Below are 20,986 nucleotides of genomic sequence, written 5' to 3'. Positions count from 1 at the left end.
CATTCAAGAAACTTGGTGCGATAGCGAAAGTCGCTATTGGGGGGCAGGAACGTGGACTTCATTTCATGCATGAAGTCGTCGAGGGAGGGAAAGCACAAAGGGTCCATGAGGCGTTTGGAAAACGCCAAATCTTCGGCACGGCCCTTCAAGTGCGACATCGCGAAAGCGACTCGAGTGTCGTCGTCCAAGATACGCTGCGCGTTCGCAGCGGTCTCAACTTGGAGGATCCAGCGGAGGAGTTTGTCGGACTCCGCTCCACCAAATTTCGTGACCTCGAGTTTGATCGGCTTCAGCCGGGAGGGCTTTGTTGTTCGGAGGTATGGAGCGCGTACGTAAGGCGCTCGACTTTAGTCGCGCTGCGTGCGAGTGACTATTCGAAAGTACGACCATGGGCTGCCATGGTGGACAGTTGGCTTTCCAAAGCGGCGTGAAGTGCAGTCAGGGGGGTGACGGCATCCGTGACGGCTTGGTCGATAAGTCAACCGATGCCCTCCACCAGACGGGCTTGGTTCTCGGGGGAGAGGCCCCCGAGAAGGGTTGCAGTGTCTTGTTCGCCGAACACCAGGTACATGCGGTCGAGGACCAGTTGATGCGCTGGCGTAATGGGGGTGGAGGAGGAAGACATAGGCCGTGGACGAACGTGGAGTGCTACCAGGTGTAAACGTGCGTGCGCAGAGGAAGGCGCAGTAGATGGTAAAATGAGAAGTGAATTGATAGCGTTATAACAATCTAACGCTATGACTAAGCTAAGCAGGACCAGCCATCTTGAGCTGGTAAACATAAAGGGCCGGGGGTGGTCCGAATCAAAGGGGCGGCGAACCCTTTGCTGTTTCCTTGGCACGTAGCGGCGTCGTTGGCCGCTCGTGGGTTTGGGTCTGGCTTTGTCTTCAACCTGTGTGCCGTGGTACAGCCACGTGGATCCGGATCTTGTATCCGGAACTGTGACAATCATAGTGCGCGTATCGTTCAACGACACTGCCAATTGACCACCCACAGCGGATACACACGTTGACAATGGACGGCCCCGAGGTACTCCCACCAATTGCAAACGTTGCCGCACCTTTACGGAGTGAGTGTGTTCCCAGGGAATTGGAAGCGGCAGGCAGAGCGTCTTCAACAAGTTGGGACAAGCCGCGGCCAAAGCGATCCCGCTGCGCTGAACCAGGAAACAAGTTGCCAGAATCGTGTTGGGTGTTGCAAGCGAGGTAGAGAGCCAACGCAAGAATGCAGCATGTCTCTGGTCGCAGTGGGTTCGCATAAACGTGCTTTGGATCACGCCGCTTCGTGCCTCCCTGGTCGGTCTTCGACTTGAAGAATGTAACGCCGATCGCGTCGCCCTCGTCGGTCAAATGGTCAATACGCACAGTCGAAGTCGATTTCGATCGGCACATGAGGTTCCACGTCAAGATGAGAAACAGGTGCGTGAAATCAGCGTCGAGCTTTGAGAGACTTTCCTTGCAAAGGGCGACATATTGGAGGTGACGTAGAGGCTGCTTCCCACCTGGTTTGATTGTGCCAGATTGGGTCTCGCTTGCGCAGAGTCTGCGAATTCCTACACACTAAACATGGGCACACAGGTCGTTTGGCACGTCACGTACCTTGAAAGATGACCGTGGCATCGTTGGCAAAGCCAGCAGGAATTGGCACATTGAGTCGGTTGTAGTAGTCCTTTATCGCAGAACGATAACCAGAAAGTGTCGACGGAGAGACTTTTGCGTGTTTGTACTTGTACAGCACAAACTCTGTGAACTCAGCGTAACCAAACTCGTTGAGGTTGATTGAACCGTCGTCGTTGACCATGTTCGAGCGGCCAGACGAATGAAGCCATATGACGACTAGATTGATGCCGTTGTGGTACCCTTTCTTGGAACTCATGGCAAATCGATAGTCTCGATGGTCCTGCACTGTTGTTGATAGCTGGCGGGTCGACTTGGTTCCCAATGGGCCTTCACGCGCTGCTTCTGCTATGATGGGGTCAATTTGTGCCAATGAATGAATACAGGATTTCTGTCCGACTTTTTCATGATAAAGTTATTTTTTAGCTTTAGACTTATCTTTTGTAAAGAAAGCACATTCCACTGAACGGAAAAGACGGACGTTTGTCCGGCAAAAACTTCAAGTTTGCATAGTCCATCCGACTTTTTCTCAACGAATGGTGCATTTGCACAGCGTTGTGGGGTTCCATTGGTTGGATGTGCGAGTTATCGCTTCAATTTATTTCTTTGTGATATTTTGAAAGCAGACGCACCTGTCCTCAATGTAGTGAACGAACTTATGAAAAACTGGACAACCTTCTGCCGGCTGCCAGGCTCCGCCGTCTCACCCACTTAACGGCAATAACACGCAACGCAACCCGCTGGAGCTCAACGTACGCAATGCTTAAGCGCTAAATCGCCATCCGAGGTTTTGTACATCAACTCAACGACCGCATTATCCTCTCTCTACTCCCCACCGACGAGCAAGACAAGGACATGTTGCTGGGGATCCTCAGCGAGCTAGAATCAGGAACCAAAGACCTACAAGCTGAAGACGTAACCATTTTGGACGCACGCAATCTCTTTGTTGAGACGATCCTGCTTTACCCGGATGCGGACAAGCGTTTGCGCCCAAACGCCGAGATTGTGGTAAGCCCGAATTTCGAATCTGCCGTTACGAAGGTGTTGAATAACGCGACGGATCAGTTGAGTGCAGTTGAGCGGGAAGGCGTTTGTGGATTGCAGATAAACTACCCGGCCGCGCAGGCACCAAGCGGCAAGCCTTTGAACCTGTCTGAACAAGCAAAAAACGAAAGAAGACAAGTCACGAGGAGTTCAAGTACCTGGATTGCCAGTTCCTGCGACCCACGTCCTATATGTGCGAGCGGTTCTTCTCGTGGGCGAAGCTGGCTTTGACCGATCAACGTCGCGCAATGACGTCGCAGAACTTTGAGCAACCAATGTTCTTGAAAGTGAATAAACTGGCTCTGGGACGTGTCCGATCTTGCTAAAGCTATGAGCAAGTGGGTAGTTAGGCGTTAGAACATGTTGAATAAACGGATATTCTCATGAATTATTTGAATAGGAAGAAAAAGAATACAGTAGGTAATCCATCTATACTCTTGGAAAAGTAAATATTGCATTCCTCAAGTTCGAAAAAATAAGTACAGGATAAATATTTCGGAACCACTGCCACGGGCGACCTCCGAGGATGGCCCACATAAAGTGGAGGTCAATCAGTGGCGCGGTGGGAGCAAACAAGTTAATGACAACCTCCATCTTTATGCATAGTGACATAGAATCCTATGCATCGCCACATGAAGATACTTGGAGGAACTACGAAAAGCAACTTAGGCGGCGTCGGCGACGCCGCAGCTTAGGCGCCTAGCAGTACATCCGGCCAGAATTCTACCAGTGATTGATCAACGATATCTTAGATGCACCAGATAAGTACTAGTTTCGAAGCACTCCTCTGCAGCTGGCGCTTTGGTGTCAGTTGCCGAGGCATGCTACTTTATATTCAAGCCACTCCTTGCCTTCGTTGCTACGCCTTTCTGAACGCCCTACAGATTGAACAGCTAAACTAACACAACATGAGTTTCAACCAATTGAATACTTCGTATGTCTCTGCCGTCCCTACTAGCCCCAACGCTTCAACGGCGAATGACTGACTCATGGGAGTGGAAGAAGAGGATCGCATGAGCGGTATCTGTGACCTGATGCAGGTCGTGGTAGTGTAAACGTTTTAAATACAGATTCGTTTGACTTCGTTTTTGTATTGCATTGAATATTAGCCTGCACTTACTGTTAATACCTACCAGATGTAGTACAGTACTGTATGTACTTCCTCTGTTTCATGTTACTGCAACAACTAGGAGTGCCAGCGACCCCAAAAATTCATTTCTTGCCAAGATTTAATTCTCAGTATCACGAAAAAAAGAGAATAAAAAACTGGAGGTAGAATGCATTGGCACCAAAGCACCAAAACGAGATTTTCATGCTTAAAATCGACGACGACTAAGCATCACCTGATTTAATAAAATAAATAGTGTTACTTTTTAAAGAAATCAGGGACCTGCCCCCCACATTCAAATTTCCCGCCATGAGCGCATCCCCTCGAATGACCCGAGAATATTATTGACCGAGCGGCGAAGCTTGAGGTAGCCACCGCTCTTCAAGACGACCTATACATGGGCATGCTTCAACGTGGCACCATCAAGGCGATCGCATCGTGTGCTTCGAACTGGACCGCTATATCGTATGCACACTGTGGTCGCGCTTCAAGTCAGGCAGCACAAAGGCAATGAAGCACGGCCGTGTTGGGCCCAGGACGCGCTGCACAGTAGAGGAGATAAAAACAGTCGTTCAAGAAGTACCTCACAAACAACGCAGTACCATGAGGGACAACCAGGAGGTAACTGGCACATCAATCAGCACACTCAGCCGCGCTATGAAAAAGGGAATCATGAAATGCCACTATTGATAGAAGAAAATAAGCATGAGCGTGAAGCGTTCTGCGTGGTCCACGTTATACTCACGCAAGAGACCGTCAATGCTCACCTCACCGGCACTACCGGCAGTGCCACGCCCATAGTTACCGAGGCCAACGTGGGATGTAGTCCACCTGGACGAGAAATGGTTCAATGCCGACAAAGACTGCCGAAAGGTTTACCTTGTTGGTGATGAGGTCGTCAAGCAGCGCCCGTGCAAGTCCAAGCGGTTCATATCGAAGATTATGTTTCTCGGTGCTGTGGCACGTCCGCGCGAAGCTGTTGGATTCGACGGGAAGATTGGCATGTGGCGGTTTGTGTCGCAAGTCGGCGGGGCCCGGAGCACATGGACTGCAGGGACTACTTCCCCCACAGCAGGGGGTGCCTACCTTCAAAACTCCCCAGACCTACCTTCTTTGGGGAATTTTTGGAATAACGGATATTCGTTCGGATAATCTGATTTCTTGCACAGATAAGAACAGTTGTACGCATCGGCAGGACCATTAAATCTATCCGCATGCTCATAATTTTAACTGTTGTGGTGACGATTGACAACATTTGCAAATACACCACTAAAGTATGAGTGGCTTCGTTTCTGACGAGTACTTGCTTCTAGCCGTAGAGATGAACTTCACAAGGCCTCCTGAGAGCGAACACGACTACGCCTGAAAAAGTGTTTTGAATTCTGTGAAAGGTCTCGACTTCGGGAGCCTAGTGTATTTGAAGGAGTGCATGAACACTTTCAGTTTGAAGCAAGGCTTTCGCCTTCGCCAGAAGTAAGAGTATCGAAATGCGATAACAGCAAAGTGGATTTGTTCTACGGAGAGTTGCGAGTTCTTTTTTCCGATCTTCTGTGAGATGTGATGAGGTTGCGTCTATCATATCGATGAATTTGATGCACAATCACCCACTTTTTCAAAGTACGGGGGTAAAATGTCACCCTGCTGTTTCAAAAGGGTTAGTATGTTGTATTATTTGTAGTTGTACTACACATTGTTAAACATCTGAAACTAATGAAACTCATAAAAGTATTAGATTGTGGAAACACTTCAAACACATGGGAACATTATGGAACTCGTTTCCGATCCACGACGACTGACCGGCAAGCAAATCATTGGCCACTTTCAGCGAGCAAAACGATATCGACATCATCGGCAAGTCTTGCCAAGCGAAAACTCGTGAAACATCTGTACGGCTCAGTGGACATGGCGTTTGAGAAAGTCGGGAGCTACTTTGAGCTCCTGAAGGCGCGCAATCCAGGGTGGTTTGCGCTTGTTGAAGCAAGATCATTCTACCGAAGCGCGCTCATCCCGAAGTTTTGTATTAATGCGTTTGAGAACTGTCAGAATGTTATCGCGCTTGACGGTAATGCTGTGTAACTTTATTTACAAACATTCATGTATTGACGTTTCATGTAGGAGCCCATTTAAAGGATCTTATCAATTCAAGTGGAGTTATACTACTTGCAACAACCAAAGATCCCAACAATCATCTCATTGTATTGGGTACGTTGTCGCATTAAACTACAACACATACTTATATCAATTAGGGATTGCTATCGTACCAGTCGAGAACGGCCAGCATTGGGCTTGGTTTTTGCGATGCTTGAAAGACGCAGGACTTCCGCTGTCAAGCAATGTCCTTGTGTCTGATCGTTTAAAAGGTATTTGAGAGTTGAAAGTTTCATACATTTCACATTATTCATAACTTGCATCATTTGTTTTAATTCTACAACTTTCAGATTTTGTAAATACATTGGTTGTGTAGGTTTCACCAACTCCTGCAAAGCGGAATGTCCTGGCGTTCCACACAGATACTGCTTGCGCTATATTGTTGCCAACATCAACACGGCGCAAGGACGGCCCCTGTCCAGTACTGAAGAAGGCTTGGCGTTCAAGTTAGCTCGATCCGACAGCCATGAAACGTTTGCACGGCACATGGAAAAACTACGAGCGCTAAACCCTGGTAAATATCAAACAATCCTATTAATTAACTTACTGTATTGACTAATAGATGCTGCCGACTATTTGTTGACAATCCATGTCGAACATGGGGTGACATACGCGTTTACGCGGTCGACGTTTGTCAATGTCACATCCAACATGAGCGAGTTTGCCAACCAGTGGTTGGGGACTGAGCTCCGCAGTTCGGATGCTGTAATGCAGAATTTCCGTTACATGCTACATCTCCTAAAGAAGATTAACGACCGAAGGTATTCGTTCAATACTCTAGTGCATATCACAAATTACATATGTTTTAGTATTTCTACTACTTCTACAACTTGCATAAAGATAGATTTTCTAAAAGTTGTGCATGATCTTGTCTAGTTCATGTTTAATGCATGCCATAATGTAGAAGCAACAGTGCGAAGTGGCCTGAGGCTCGATGTCCCCGGTGCAGCAAATAATACTGGTATAGTAAATTACTCAATTGTTCACAAAATTCAAATGCTGAAGTATAACTAGAATTTCTATAACTTTTAAAACATATATGTAGTTGTGAAAACTGTAAAATAGCTAGACCATATATAACTATAATTAGAATTTCTGTAACTTTTAAAATATATTGTTGTGGATAATATAGAATACCTAGAGATTATACAACTTTCCCTTGGACGCGTAGAACTTTCATAAAACTGGCGCAGTGTTGCACTCGTGTATATATGGAATAAAGTATGCACGCTGAAAGTGATGGATAATGCTATCTATTAAAATGTGTAAGTGCAACTCATTGTTATCTTGAGATAGTATTTCATGATTGGATATATTTTAACCAATCTTTGAGGACCTCGAAAATATTTCACGTGTCGAAGTAAAATTCATGACGTCATCAAGAGAAGCGGACGTCCATGCTTGCATTGGCTCGACCTTGCAGCGTGGCGGGCATCGGGTGTCTTCACGTAGTTTCAATGACTTCATAGGCAAACCACAGTCATTTGGTGCACCATTCATTATCACCCCTTAGATCCTAACATGTACCTAGCCATCATCATCCAAGATCATGAAGTGATATCTAGACAACGGAGTTCGTCGATGTGGTTGTTGCCGGTGTTGGCATTGCGTAGCTCGTGGCTTCATGGGTTTCGTGTATTGCTCAATATACTTGAGTACTCCTAACTATAGTGTGTATAGGATGCTGCCACTCACGCCAGGGTTCGACCTTACCGGGAATCCCCACCTTTCGTCGTATTGGCTGCAACTGCGCGAGCTCGCTTCCTAGAGCATTCCCTCATACTGTAGAATGTAAACCAAACTCTCTCCGTTAAGCACCTCACTTCAGGCAACCCTCGAGATGTGGAGGCGTATTACCCGATATAGCAAGAGCAAGGCGCACTCACCATCCAATGAACTCACTGACACGCTGACTTCTGAATAATGAAGAGTAATATTGAATCAACCAATTACAGTACTGGCAATAAGTTTAAAGCCACCCTATAATTGTTGTGGTTTGAAGATTCTATTGTAATCATGGTCGTCCCAAGTTATGCAATCAATTCAAGCATCGATTCCATGGCTTTTGAATTCATTTCACCGCGTAAAGCTGTCCCTCACTCAACCAAAGCACAAAAACACAAAATTAGGCAAATTTAACCTGGCAAAAAGTATAAAACCACAGCGTTCTTTATGGTCATCCAAGCGTTTTTAAACAAAAACCATGCGTTTTTATGCTCCCGTCCTTGAATTTGACCGATTCCCGCCTGTATCAGTTTTCAAACGAAAGTTCACCATGCCAGCCGGGTCCAAGCTCTCCGATAAAGAGCAAGGTATGATTTTGGCCCTTAAAGCCGTCGTCAAAGGCCTCCGAGAGATTGAGCGCCTCATCGGACGCTCGAAGGGTGCCATAACCCTGTTCCTGAAAGACGCCGCAGCTTACAACACGAAAAAGCGTACAGGACGACCGCCCAAGGTCACGCACACCGACATTCGCCGCCTCATTCGGACCGCTTCCAATTCGTTTTTGAGCTCACGAGAGCTTGTGGTGCAATGCCACTTGACCATCAAGGCTCGTCGTGCGCGCCAATTGCTTGCCACGTGCGATCACCTTAGAACCTGTTCCGACCAATAGGATAAGAATGACCAAGAATGATCCAAATTTGTAATTCACGTCATTCGCTACCTCATTCTTGTCCACCAGTGTAGATATTATTCAGTCTTATTGGCCCAAATTGTGACCAATCATAGCACAGTCGCATTGGAACACATTGTAAATTTCCATCAACATGCTTCTAAAACCAATGGTAAAGATGACCAAGGCCCAGCTCCTCGAGCAAGTTCAGCTGCTTCAGCAGCAGCTGTCGCATCAACCGCAGCAGTTGCAGGGTGACAACGACGTCGCAGCTACGACAACGCCCAAGAAACGTATCTCAACCAAACCTTCCACGTCTAGCATTGCATCGTCGATGGCGACAAGCCTTGTTGACATGGCAAGTGAGGCCCCGGTTGTGTACACACATTCCATGGTAAACGCACTACTCGAGCTACGATTCACTGGATTTCGCGCATCGTTTAATGCCGACCTGTCCAGCAAGCAACTGCATGTACTCTGGGAAAAACTTGCCTTACGGTTTAACATTTTGACTGAACAGCCGCGCAAGGTACCAAATATATCATACAAAATGCAAAGATCTTATTATACACTAGGTCTCAGTCGATTCACTCAAGAACAAGTTGGGAAAGTTGCGGTCGGAGTTCGTTGCGATCCAGCGTAGCTTGACAGCGACTGGCAACGACGAGCTGTCGACCCCCCCCAAGCCGAGCTACTACTCGGAGATGTTGGTTGCATTTGCGGATTTGCATGGGCTCGGAGACATCGAGTTTGGCATGGAGCGTACCCCCAGTGCTAGCCCAGGCGCCGAAGACGACGTCGAAGTGCTAGAGGACTTGCATGCCACTGGCGCCATGCAACAAAACAAGCGGAAGGTTGAAATAGACTTGGAGATGCAGCGCCAGCACCAAATGCGCAAGAAGCATAATCCAGACCTTGCGGCGGGGCTCAGTAACCTCGGAGAAGCACTGGCGAGTGGACTCATTGAGGCAGCCAAGGTGAAGAACTCCCGCAGCTCTGGCGTGGACATGTCAGAACAAATGACAAAGCTATTGGATCTTATGGAGGAAACGAAAGCCAGCATCGATAAAACCAATGACGTCAACGACAAAATGCTCCAGTTTCTCCAGGGTAAATTCTAAACATTACAACAATTTGAAATGTAAATTGTTATGGTCTTCTCCAAAGTAAATTCTAAAGTAAATTCTAAGTAATACAATAATTTGAATTTTAATGCATGTTTGTGCAATGTAATTAATAAGGCGATGAAACGATGCGAAGATGCGATATAGATCAATTATACTTATATACTAACATGTTGGATTAAATACAACTTGATCAAGCTGAACCAAGTCGATGGTGCAGGTGCACCATCGACTTGGTTCAGCTCCTCATCGAAGACTGTGTCACCACCGATGTGCATCCACTCGGGGAAGAACTCGGGTTCGAAGTTATCCAACTCCTCATTGAATTCAATGAACCAGTTATGAAACACCAAGGATACTTCAATCAGGCGCGCCATGTCGCTCGGTCGATGTTGGAGCAGCTCAGTCTTAAAAACACGAAACTTGTTCTTCCAAAGCCCAAATGCGCGCTCGACGACCATGCGGCTGCGACTGTGGATCGTGTTGTAGTGCGCTTCGTCCTGGGGCATGTCCGAGTAAATCGTGTATGGGGTCATGAGGTGTGAATACAGCTTGTACCCAGCGTCGCCAAGAAAGCAGCCACGCCCAGGGACTCTTTGGTGGCACGTTTTTCCAAACACCGAGTGGTTAAAGAGCGCCTTGTCGTTCTGACTTCCAGAGCGCAACGAGTATGACATGAATTTCATCCGATGATCAACCACAGCTTGCATATTGAATGCTGGAAACCCCTTGCGGCAGTACCACCCAGTGAAGTCTTCAAATCGTTTTATTGATATCAAACTGCCGTCGATGGCGCCGTAGGCATTGGGAAATCCATACGCTTCGAACCCTGTTCTGATGTCCTCCCACTGGGCGTGTGTCGTTGGCATCGAGATGGTATCCAACACGAAACAGAGTTGAACAACAGCAAACACTTGATTACAATACTCGTACGCTCTGGTCTTTGAGATGCCAAACAATTCTGCCGTCGACTCGTAGCCGTCTGAGTGAGTGAGGTAGTGAAGGGTGCAAGCTACGCGGTCATCAATGCCAAAGCGGTTGAGGTGGTGGAGAGCAGGGTGCACGGTTGGCCATGCCGTTCTAATGGAGTCCACAATTCGATTGAACGTGGGTCGAGGGCATCGCAGGTGCCGCGTGAACCATGCATTGAGGGAAGTCGTAGATTTCACAAGCAACCACGTGTTGTTTGGAACAACGAAGTTGTTTTCAATGGGTCCACGGTTGCTGCGGCCGTCGAAGGGTGTAAGAGCAGCTGTCACCGCGGCGAGAACTGCTGCACACACGGCGGTCTCTTCGTCCATTAAAATGCTCTTTGTTGAGAAGATGCTTCTGATTGGTTAGACATATTTTATCTTTGACCAATCATGGTCCACTAACTCCGGCCGCCACTAGAATGACCCTGGATAGTTCGGCCGATAATTTTGGTTCAAGAATGAGGCGGAACGTGTTTTGATTGGCTCTACCCCATTCCAAAAGTTTGTCAAGGCCAAGGTCACTCCTGTCCTCACGGACAAGCATAAGAAGGCAAGGTTTCAGTGGTCGCTGGATATGCTTGTCCAAGGCGCGGACATTTGGACCCAAGTCGTCTTTAGTGACGAAAAGAAGTTCAACCTAGACGGACCCGACGGCCTGAAGTACTATTAGCACGACCTTCGCAAGGAGAAGGCGATATTTTACCGACGTCAATCTGGTGGCGCGAGCGTCATGGTATTGGGCGCCTTTTGAGCGAAAGGGAAGACCGAATTGGTGTTTCTTGATGGCGAGCAGGACAGTGGCGCCTACATTGGTACCTTGTCGAACTATATGTTTTCATTTGTCCACTATAATTATGGTCGCGACTGTGTTTTCCAGCACGACAATGCCTCCATTCACGCTCGGGAGACCAAGGTTTTTTTGAGCGACCATGGCGTACGCGTTATAGAGTGGCCAGCGAAGTCTCCGGACCTGAATCCCATTGAGAACATGTGGGGAATTCTTGCGCGTGCAGTATATGCACATGGACGCCAATTTGCCACCAAAACCGTCCTGGTTGCTGCCATTTCCAAGGCGTGGGATGAAGTTGCGCAAAATTTTATCGAAAATCTCCTGAAGTCGATGCCGAATAGGTGTATGAGTGTTTTAGAGCTCAAAGGTGGGAAGACGAAGTACTAAGCAGTAATATATGAACCTTCACATCCAAGTTTTGCTGTTTTCTATTGGTGGTCATTAACTTATTGCCAGGGGAAAAAAGACATTTCACCGATAAAATCGTATATTTGGCTGTGCTCTTGCAAACGCAAGCATATCGATATCATTTCCACGCAATCCAAGCACATTCAATCCAATGCACAGGGGCATTTATCCATGATGTTCTGAAACTCCAATTTTTTGGGGTGGCTTTAAACTTTTTGCCAGCACTGCATAATCAACCAATTAGATTGCATAATTCAACAACCAATTTGACCACTCATAGCTCATCCAGCATCGGGTGGCCCACCAATGGAGACCCGGACGCGCCCCATCACATCGTTCAGGGTGCTCGCGCACATCGTGGCGTTTGTACGGCAGTGGGCCAACCACTGCGGGCGGTGAGTCGCCACCGATGTCCTCCGTGTGACACCGTTGCCGCTGATTGTCAAGCACTTGTACCAGTGCTTGGGTCGGCTGCTTCAAGCGGACCACGTATGATGGACTACTCGATCCCAATGTGGGGGGCAGGTCCCTGATTTCTGGTATCTATTTTATTAAATCTGGTGGTGCTTAGTCATCGTCGATTTTGACCACGAATATCTCGTTTTGGTGCTTTGTTGCCAATGGACTCTACGTCCAGTTTGATTCTCTTTTTTTGTGATATTGAGCATTAAATTTGGACAAGAAATAAATTTTTGGGGTTGTTAGCAGTCCTTATCGTGGCAGTAACATGAAACAGAGGAAGTATTAATAATATATATTTATCTATCGAACGAGTAGATACACGCCGTCGAGTGTCATCACGCTGGGGTCGCTGCGGCTGTGGCTGGATATTTTGACGCCCGTGGATGCGACGGCGTCGCCGGCCGTGAACATTTCGCTGCCGCCCATCGAAATGTTTGAAGTGCGCGTGGTGATTTACAAGACAAAGGAAGTCATGCCCGGCGACGACCTGTCCGAGATGAGCGACCTGTTTATCAAGTTGTGGATGCTGTCCAACAATGACAAGGCGCAGCACACGGACATCCACTGGCGCGCTAAAAACGGCAAAGCCTCGTTCAACTGGCGCATGAAGTTTGACATTGCCCTGCCCGTGGACCCTCAAAACGAACTGGACAAGGGTACGTACATAGTACGGGTCTGACTGTTTATATATACATAAATACTGAGTCTTGTATTTTCTATTTATCTCTACGGGTAGGAGTTATCGCCCTAGTCAGGGTACTGTATGGGAAATATATATATATTTCCAAATTGATGACGTCCACAATTGTAAAAAATTACATTGGTCATAGTCCGCCCGCACAATCAATGCGGACGGGGGAGATCACAATCAATAATTATTGGGTGCATTTTAGAATTATTGCAATTGTTCCTCCATTGTCCATTAGCCAGGATTGCGCTCAAGTACGGTACTATCATCATCAACTTGATCATCAATGTTGTCATGGACAACTCGTCGAGTGGCCACATGCTTGATAACAAACTGTGGGGTGCATCCAAGGCATTCGTACGGTTCACTACTGTACTGCAGTCTTAACCATTTTCGACTTTGCGTTTGCCCGAGTTTGCCCGTTGAAAACAGATATTTAAAATAATATAAGCCCTATTGAAGATAAAACTACGCTAAACCCAAGTTTAAGCAGAATAAAACAGTCTTTAATTTATTTCAGCCGCTAACTAATCGAGTTGCAGCACCAGGCCAACTTACATAGCGCAACCATCAGTTCATCACGATGCATACCGTATTAGGACTATACATCGTGTAGTTGTAGCGCGCCCTTCCTGTCCACGTACAGTACTAATGCTAGTACAGATCAAGTGTTGTAGGAATGGCATAGCTTTGAATCATTGGACAGAGCGACGACTAGCCTAACTAAATCCCTAGCGTTTTTAATTACTCGGAGTACAGTTAATGTTTGTCCCTAGCGTTATAAATTACTCCGACTAGTTATTGATTGTAGTGATCACGGATGGGAGGTCATGAATGTGGCCATAGCTGCTTCAGTTTCTTTGCGGTAAGCACATTGACGCGTTGACATAAATAAAACAAGTTGTTTGCCAGAATGAAAACAGCAAACAACTTGTTTTACGAAAGTGCCTGTAAAACCACCTTTACAAATGTTAATCAACCAACCATCGCATTATTAATAGATGAAGTAACTTTAAACAACGCACCCAATCCTTATTTAAGTTACTTTAGACGTTATTTATGCCACAGAAAATTATATCTCAAATAATATTCTGACACAGTATTCCCTTTTCAAATGGGAGGTGAGAAAATATTTTCAAAAATATTTTGATGTGACCTCTGGAAAGAGAACTACTGTATCGATAGAATAACATGCAGGTAAAAATTGAACAGTTGCAGTTCAAACTTTTTTCTGTCAGAAAACAGTAAAAACTCGACGTTATGTTGTCAGTTTATGTATCACATTTGGTAGCCAAACACACAAAAGATGGCTTGTTAATGGAATTCGCAAGGTGAGCCACCTTGCTCCTTTTTAATATCCAATCAGAGTCCATCACACCTTGTTTCTTACACACGATTGGCTGTAATACTGGCAGAAGTGGTTACAATTTTGACCCGTTTGGACGCTTGAATTTTGTAGAGCTTTGTGTGATGCTGCTCCAGAGAATTGTGCACTGATGAGTTCGCCAAAAAGGTGCAATGCACAATTATAGAGGATTTCCCCGGTAACAGCTGGTTACTGACTATCTGTTGGAGGTCGAAAACTAACCTGTTCTCGGCGAATATCGAATTACCATAAAAAATTACTACGCAGAACATGTAGTTTTTGTTAAGATATACGACTCGACAGTCAAGCAATGTTGAGTCAATTACTTGGGGCCCTGTTTAACTGAACGATCAATTTTCAAGACCAATTAACAGCGCAAAAATAAGGGAAGAAAACCCTCGCAAATTGATATCCTCTTCATGGCTAAACTACCGGTAGTGGTACTACAGTACGCTACGGTTGTATCCTCAATTGACAGTGAGAAAATGCAGGTGGAGAAACAATGAATTTACAACACCATTTCACGAATCCAAAACTACGGAATCCAGAATCTTCAACTTCAAACAGAGATAAATAGAAAATACAAGCGCCTTTTTAGAGTCTACAACTTCTCTCTTCTCTTTCAAGAATCTACAACTTTTCTCAAGAATGTACACTTCTGGCAAGAATATACAACTGCAACCATAACTGCAAGTGTTGTACTTCAACTTTGTATGCTTTGGAACTTCAAGATCAGATTGATCGGGTATGCCAACCTGTTACACACACTTCCGTACTCCAGCTATTCCTTTGTGCTTTGCAACTTATTTGGAGTAGTCGTATTTACGCTCTTACTCAGCTTCACATGATGTTAGATTTCTGTCAAAACGCAAGTTTAATCTGGGACAGATTTAGCGTTAACATGGGTCGGAAGGATAATAAACACTAACAGTAATCTGCCTCGTTTTAACAGTAAGTTTGCTACAGAGAACAGCAGTGCATGTCAATCATTGCAAGGACTGATGAGAGCGTGTGCTGAGCCCGCAATAAACGCATTCAGTAATTACAAACAATTCTTGGATTCTGATTGTCCAGTTCCAAGCTCTAACACCGTTCTACTCACAGTCAAGATCAATTTTGAAGTCGACCAGAATACCAAGTTTCAACTTTGAAGTCGGGCAGAATAACAAGTTTCAAGCCATAATTGCAGTTTGAAACTGCAATTCTGGGCAAAGATTGATAAATCTGGGTATGATATATTTCTATCTCGGCCAAATTAATCTAAATCGGCTTCTCTCACATTTAAATCTCTCGCGAAGTACATATTAATCGGCAGATTTGAGGTCGATTAGGCCAAATAAGTTGCAAAGCACAATATGTGCATGGACAGTAGCTAAGCACTGGCGATGCAACCTAACCCCGGAAACAGGCATTATATGAAAACACAAGTGGTTTAGGGGCATACATTATGTGCAAACACAAGGGGTTCCGGGGTTACAAGGGTACGGGCAAAAGGGTACGAAGCTGGAAAAAAAAAGATGCATGGTAACGTATGCGACATGTGGATAGCTTGAAGTTGTAGCTTCTGGATTCTGTAATTGTAGATCCTGGAAATGCTCATTTTAACAGCATTTCAAGAATCTAAGTGTCAAGAAGGGGCACTTTGGCCGTTCTTGCTTCGGCCTTTTCTTGGCGAGGTTCGGTCACTTACGGATAATATCCGGTCATCCGGAATTAACGCCCCTGGTTGAAGTTCCCACTTTTAAGAGTGCTTTGAGAAAACATCACCCAATGGTTTAACTTCAATTTTTTTATATGGATTAAAGTATTGAAATTTGAATGGCTCATAGATCGATCACCATTGATTATATTAACCAGTAGTTTGGCGTTATATCTTCGCTTTGCAGTGATTGATCTATTTTTACCCAATCAATGCACGCTGTTACGTAGTAAGTTTTTGCCTGAGTTACACACGAAAACATGCTGACTTCCTTATATTTCTTTCCAGAGTTGTAGCATTGTATCGTGATACATCACGTGGTACTGTAAATGCAATACTAGTATATCATTTTTTGACGGTACTAAGTATATGTTTTATACTCTTTTTATTGTTTCACATTTTGATTTTTGGGTAGGAATTGTGCTTTCCCGCGCTGTTGTCGTGCATGCCGAATGTGATTAACTGTAAAATCAACGTATGGGACTGGATAGCTCTTTGCCTCGAAGAGAAGCGACACAGGGCAGGAGGAAAAGTGCCGGTACGTCTCATGGCATCTTTCTTCAGATGGGATAGCTTGACGTGGTTGCCACCACGGTGCTCGAGTACAAGTCGCATGACAGCCTGCAGGGTGAGGAAAACATTGGCCAACATCTCGCTCTCGAGAGTTTCGAAGGCGATCATTGTTGATGCAAGGACTTCATCAACGTTCTCCTTGATTGCCGGTATAACCTTGTTGACAATGTAATCCCGGTACTACGTCTTCTACCAAACGACGAAATGCATGATGTCATCCACTCTTTTAATATATGTTAATACAATCAATCAAAAGAAATGAAGATTTATATTTAAATGAAGTGGTCGTGACTACCATTCACCCAATCAAAGATGATATTTCAATCGTAAGCTTTGTATGTTCATCGTTCCAATGACCTACCTACTATACTTCAAGGACGCAAGGTACTTTTCCAAAAGTTGGAATTACTATTACTTGGTTACTATTAGTATATTAATACTCGGAGTACTGACGTTACTAAGAGCATCTCCATATTTGGGGATGCGGTGGAGATGCTCTTACCGGTACTATACAATTGCTAAAACGATCTATGCATACTCCACAATGGTTTACACATTAACAGTAAATTAACGTTATACACATTTACAACTTTGCTACCGGTACGATACACTTGCACTGGGGGGATTCTTTCTCTCGAGAACGTGGCGACTATCCCGCTCATCAAGAAGCGTTGCCCGTGCACGCGTCTTCGTAGACTGCGTACTTGCCTCGCGTCGCTTTGGCTTCACGATGTTTCAGGAACGCATAAACACCAAGGCCGACGACTGCAAAACTGAGGACAATCACGCCCACCTTCATCTGCGTATACTTGGACTTGTACACCTTCATGTCAGTATACTTGGATTTGTAATCCTTGGCATCTTGCGCGGGGTTGAGTATTTTGCCGTCCATGGCGCCGCCGTCCAGATCAAACAGCTCGAGGGCCAAGGCGTCCGGGATGTCGAAATTGAGAGGCTGCACCTTGTCCATGCAGGTCAAGTTTATCGCGTCCAGCGCGCCGTTGGCGAGAAGGAAATCGGCGACCACAAGCAAGCCGCAGTCGGGATCAGTGGGGTTGTCCGACAGGGGGGTGTTCCCAATGACGCCATGAACTGCCACGGGGAACTCAACCAGTTTCTTGTTGTCGCCCTTCATGTTTTTAAAGTGTCGTCGGGCATGCTTTGACGTGGTCATGGGGTCCAAGTTGCCCGTGAGACCGAGCACAGACACCCCGATGGGAATGGCCGCGGTTTTGTTGAAGTACTTGTCCGGGGTGTATGTCCAGGGGGGGACGTTCATATCGACCCACGGCTCACACGCAGACGAGTTGGAGCCAGTGAAGAGGCAATACCGCCCGACATCATCCGGGTCGGACTTCGCCATAGGCGACGCCAGGTACTGCTGCATGATGTCCTCCATTGACGGCGTGGGAACTTGCCACAGCTCCGCGAACACTATGGTGTCGCGGATGATGTTGGAGTCCAAGGCCATTCTATGGTCGACTGGATCATTTTTGGTTAGAATCGCGGTGATCACGGCCTTGTCTTGGGCATTGCAGCGCTGTAGTCGGGTGGCAAACGTCGGGATGAACTTGCGGCGGTCCAAGTCGCGGAGAAGCTTGAAAAAGAACACGCGGAGAATAATGGACGGCTTGATCTCGAGTGTGTCGTAAAAGATAGTTGAGCATGCCGACGCGTTCGAATCCAGCGTGTCGTACAGGTTGAATAAGGTGGCGGTAGCGTTTTCGCCTAGGAGTTTGCCGCACACGGCCGTATCCTTTTGGCACAGGTCCAGGAAGTGCTGACTCACGTCCTTGAGGTCGTCGTCCCAGCTGCTAAACACGTGGTTGTTTCCGGTCCCTTGCGGTTCTCGGTGGTCGGCGACGATGCTGTCGAGGATGTAGCCCTTGACTTGAGGCGGCGAGAAGTGCATCACGCGTTCCAGTAGCATCGTGCCATAGCTGAACCCATGCAGATACACGTCGTAATCGGCCAATTCGGTCTCGATCAGCACGGCCAAGTCCTTCGCTGCGTTCGTGACGGAGTACGCGGCCGCGGCATTGGTGCCGAATTGGTGATGGATGTCCCGCAAACAATTTGGGACTTCTTGCAATGCGATTTCGTTGCTGTAGCGGCTTCCAAAGCTCAGCGCTTGGGCCGCCGGGCAGTCCAAGAGCCCGCTGCGTCCCGTGCCTCGATGGTCCACGGTGAAGATGTGAAACGCACCAGACAGCTCGCGGTGGAATTTGTTCATGAGCGACTCCAAGGTGGCTGACGACACGGATGGACCGCCTTCCAGCATGATTAGCGCCTTCTTGCTTCCCTCGACGGACGCTGGTATCCCTTTCACAAAGAGCGGCATCGTCTTGCCGGGAGCAGGAGTGCATGACGTGTCGTTGTGGCAAAAGGGCATGTCGAACACCGCACATTGGGTAAAGACGCGGGAGATACGTTTTTTCTCCTCGTTGTACAGGGAATTTGCTGTAGCGTTGTAATCTTTACTAGGTGGCTTCAACTCGAAGGTGCTGAGGGGGCAGTCATACCACCCGTTGCGGGGGATGTTGGCAAGGGCGACGACGCTACTGGTGACGGCCAGGAAGACGTTCACCACAAACAGCGCAGCCAAACACATTAGATGCATCATGCAGCTAGATTGGAAATGGGAGACTCACGAAATTTGTAGTTGTCCATCGTTTGAGCTAGGACTATCGTTTGAGCCAGGGCCATTATTATTGGGCTGGGTGTGCGCATTTGACGTTTGCACTTATGTTATAAAGACAATGAATGTTACTGTACAACAGCATTTCAAGAATCTACAATTACAGATCCCAGAATCTACAACTTCAACATACTGTTTCCACATGCTCATACCATTAGCATGTATGTACGCTTTTGCCCGTACTCTTGTAACCTCGGAACCCCGAAACCCCTTGTGTTTACATATACGTAATGCGTGGCCCTAATGCCTGTTCCTGGGGTAGAATAATTCCCCTACCTTTAAAACACCCAAACCTTTAGTAGCGGAATTCCTTAGATAATACTCCGCACAAATATACAAAAAAATAACCTTGTAACCTGGGACTTCGTCCTACCCCCGGTGGGCACGGATATTTCGAAGTATAATTTTATTCCCGGGGTTAAGTGTAGCCATAAAGACGATATCAATTTGCGAGGGTTTTCTTCCCTTATTTTTGCGGCGTTAAGTGGTCTTGAAAATTGATCGTTCAGTTAACACTGTAAACAGGGCCCCAAATAATTGACTCAACATTGTAAATTGACTGTCGAGTCGTACTACGTAGTATATCTTAACAAAAACTACATATACTGCGTAGTAATTTTTATGTTAATTCGATATTCGCCGAGAACAGGTTAGTTTTCGACCTTCAACAGATAGTACAGTAACCACCTGTTGCCGGGGAAATCCTCTATAATATTATAGGATACATTCATGAAGTGTTGTGTTTTGGCAATTCCAGCGTTAACTTTAACAGTGTAAATTCATTGTTTAAAAATTTCTTAGGGACACTCTGGCTGCCACAAAAAATGTCAGAAAACACCTCTTTTGCAACTTTTCAGAAATATTATGATAATTTTTCAAACGACATCTTTTGTGTGTTTGGCTACCAAATGTGACATTTATAAACTTAACGTCGAGTTTTTACTGTTTTCTGACAGAAAAAAGTTTCAACAGTAACTGTTCAATTTTTACCTACATGTTATTCTATCGATAGTTCTCTATCCAAAGGTCACATCAAAATATTTTCTCACCTCCCATTTGAAAAGGGAATTCTCTGTCAGAATATTGTTTGAGATAAAATTTTCTGTGGCATCCAGACTTAGGCTTAAATAATGTCTAAAGTTACTTAAATAAGGATTGGGTGCGTTGTTTAAAGTTGCTTCATCTAATCTGATGATAGGTTGATTGAAGATGGTTTTACAGGCACTTTCGAAACAAGTTGTTTGCCGTTTTCATTCTGGCAAACAACTTGTTTTACGTCAACACGTCAAGGTGCATGCCGCAATGAAACTGAAGCAGCTATGACCACATTCATGACCTCCCATCCGTGATCACTACAATCATTAACTAAGCTTACTCGGAGTAATTTATAACGCTAGGGACAAACATTATTGTGCTTTTCACATATTTTGCCCGTTGTTTTAGCTCCTAAAACCATCCAAAGTTTAACCTAAACTGAAGTTGCACTCGACGTAAAAGTAAGCTTCCCCACCGTTCTGTCATTGGCTAATCTAAAACTTGCGTTGTTTTACTAAAACTACTTCGTTTTATTAACTCCCGTGGCCAAGCAGTCATGCAGAGTAATGACCTACTGGGGTAAGCTCGCAGTGCACCAGCTCACACGAGCTTTACAGCCAGCTTGTTAGCAACTCGTTG

General features: G+C 46.0%; 8 protein-coding genes across 8 annotated transcripts; 5 read left to right on the top strand and 3 right to left on the bottom strand.

Annotated features, from left to right (window-relative positions):
* Positions 1 to 65: 65 nt before the first annotated feature.
* On the top strand, positions 66 to 431 carry H257_15067 (hypothetical protein; the record flags this gene model as incomplete). Its single annotated transcript, XM_009843048.1, has 1 exon — positions 66 to 431. One exon carries the CDS (start codon positions 66 to 68, stop codon positions 429 to 431), a length of 366 nt encoding a protein of 121 aa, XP_009841350.1.
* A 47-nt stretch (positions 432 to 478) lies between these two features.
* Positions 479 to 1,875, bottom strand: H257_15066 (hypothetical protein; the record flags this gene model as incomplete). The annotated part of the gene is made up of 3 exons (XM_009843047.1): positions 479 to 648; positions 1,061 to 1,552; positions 1,599 to 1,875. The coding sequence occupies 3 exons, from the start codon at positions 1,873 to 1,875 to the stop codon at positions 479 to 481; spliced, it is 939 nt and encodes a 312-aa protein (XP_009841349.1).
* A 596-nt stretch (positions 1,876 to 2,471) lies between these two features.
* On the top strand, positions 2,472 to 6,844 carry H257_15065 (hypothetical protein; the record flags this gene model as incomplete). The annotated part of the gene is made up of 7 exons (XM_009843046.1): positions 2,472 to 2,624; positions 2,682 to 2,814; positions 4,595 to 4,846; positions 5,594 to 5,726; positions 6,279 to 6,430; positions 6,479 to 6,621; positions 6,821 to 6,844. The coding sequence occupies 7 exons, from the start codon at positions 2,472 to 2,474 to the stop codon at positions 6,842 to 6,844; spliced, it is 990 nt and encodes a 329-aa protein (XP_009841348.1).
* A 1,347-nt stretch (positions 6,845 to 8,191) lies between these two features.
* Positions 8,192 to 8,530, top strand: H257_15064 (hypothetical protein; the record flags this gene model as incomplete). The annotated part of the gene is made up of 1 exon (XM_009843045.1): positions 8,192 to 8,530. The coding sequence occupies one exon, from the start codon at positions 8,192 to 8,194 to the stop codon at positions 8,528 to 8,530; it is 339 nt and encodes a 112-aa protein (XP_009841347.1).
* Positions 8,531 to 8,708: 178 nt separating this feature from the next.
* On the top strand, positions 8,709 to 9,651 carry H257_15063 (hypothetical protein; the record flags this gene model as incomplete). Its single annotated transcript, XM_009843044.1, has 2 exons — positions 8,709 to 9,059; positions 9,106 to 9,651. The coding sequence occupies 2 exons, from the start codon at positions 8,709 to 8,711 to the stop codon at positions 9,649 to 9,651; spliced, it is 897 nt and encodes a 298-aa protein (XP_009841346.1).
* Positions 9,652 to 9,812: 161 nt separating this feature from the next.
* On the bottom strand, positions 9,813 to 10,955 carry H257_15062 (hypothetical protein; the record flags this gene model as incomplete). The annotated part of the gene is made up of 1 exon (XM_009843043.1): positions 9,813 to 10,955. One exon carries the CDS (start codon positions 10,953 to 10,955, stop codon positions 9,813 to 9,815), a length of 1,143 nt encoding a protein of 380 aa, XP_009841345.1.
* A 1,177-nt stretch (positions 10,956 to 12,132) lies between these two features.
* On the top strand, positions 12,133 to 13,867 carry H257_15061 (hypothetical protein; the record flags this gene model as incomplete). Its single annotated transcript, XM_009843042.1, has 4 exons — positions 12,133 to 12,221; positions 12,604 to 12,944; positions 13,215 to 13,333; positions 13,823 to 13,867. 4 exons carry the CDS (start codon positions 12,133 to 12,135, stop codon positions 13,865 to 13,867), a joined length of 594 nt encoding a protein of 197 aa, XP_009841344.1.
* Positions 13,868 to 17,275: 3,408 nt separating this feature from the next.
* Positions 17,276 to 19,234, bottom strand: H257_15060 (hypothetical protein; the record flags this gene model as incomplete). The annotated part of the gene is made up of 1 exon (XM_009843041.1): positions 17,276 to 19,234. The coding sequence occupies one exon, from the start codon at positions 19,232 to 19,234 to the stop codon at positions 17,276 to 17,278; it is 1,959 nt and encodes a 652-aa protein (XP_009841343.1).
* Between the last annotated feature and the right edge of the window lie 1,752 nt (positions 19,235 to 20,986).

Source organism: Aphanomyces astaci (assembly GCF_000520075.1).
Source record: "Aphanomyces astaci strain APO3 unplaced genomic scaffold supercont1.66, whole genome shotgun sequence".
NCBI classification, from domain to species: Eukaryota; Oomycota; class Saprolegniomycetes; order Saprolegniales; family Verrucalvaceae; genus Aphanomyces; species Aphanomyces astaci.
Note: the sequence above shows the minus strand (reverse complement) of the source record. Positions and strands in the feature narration are given on the sequence as shown.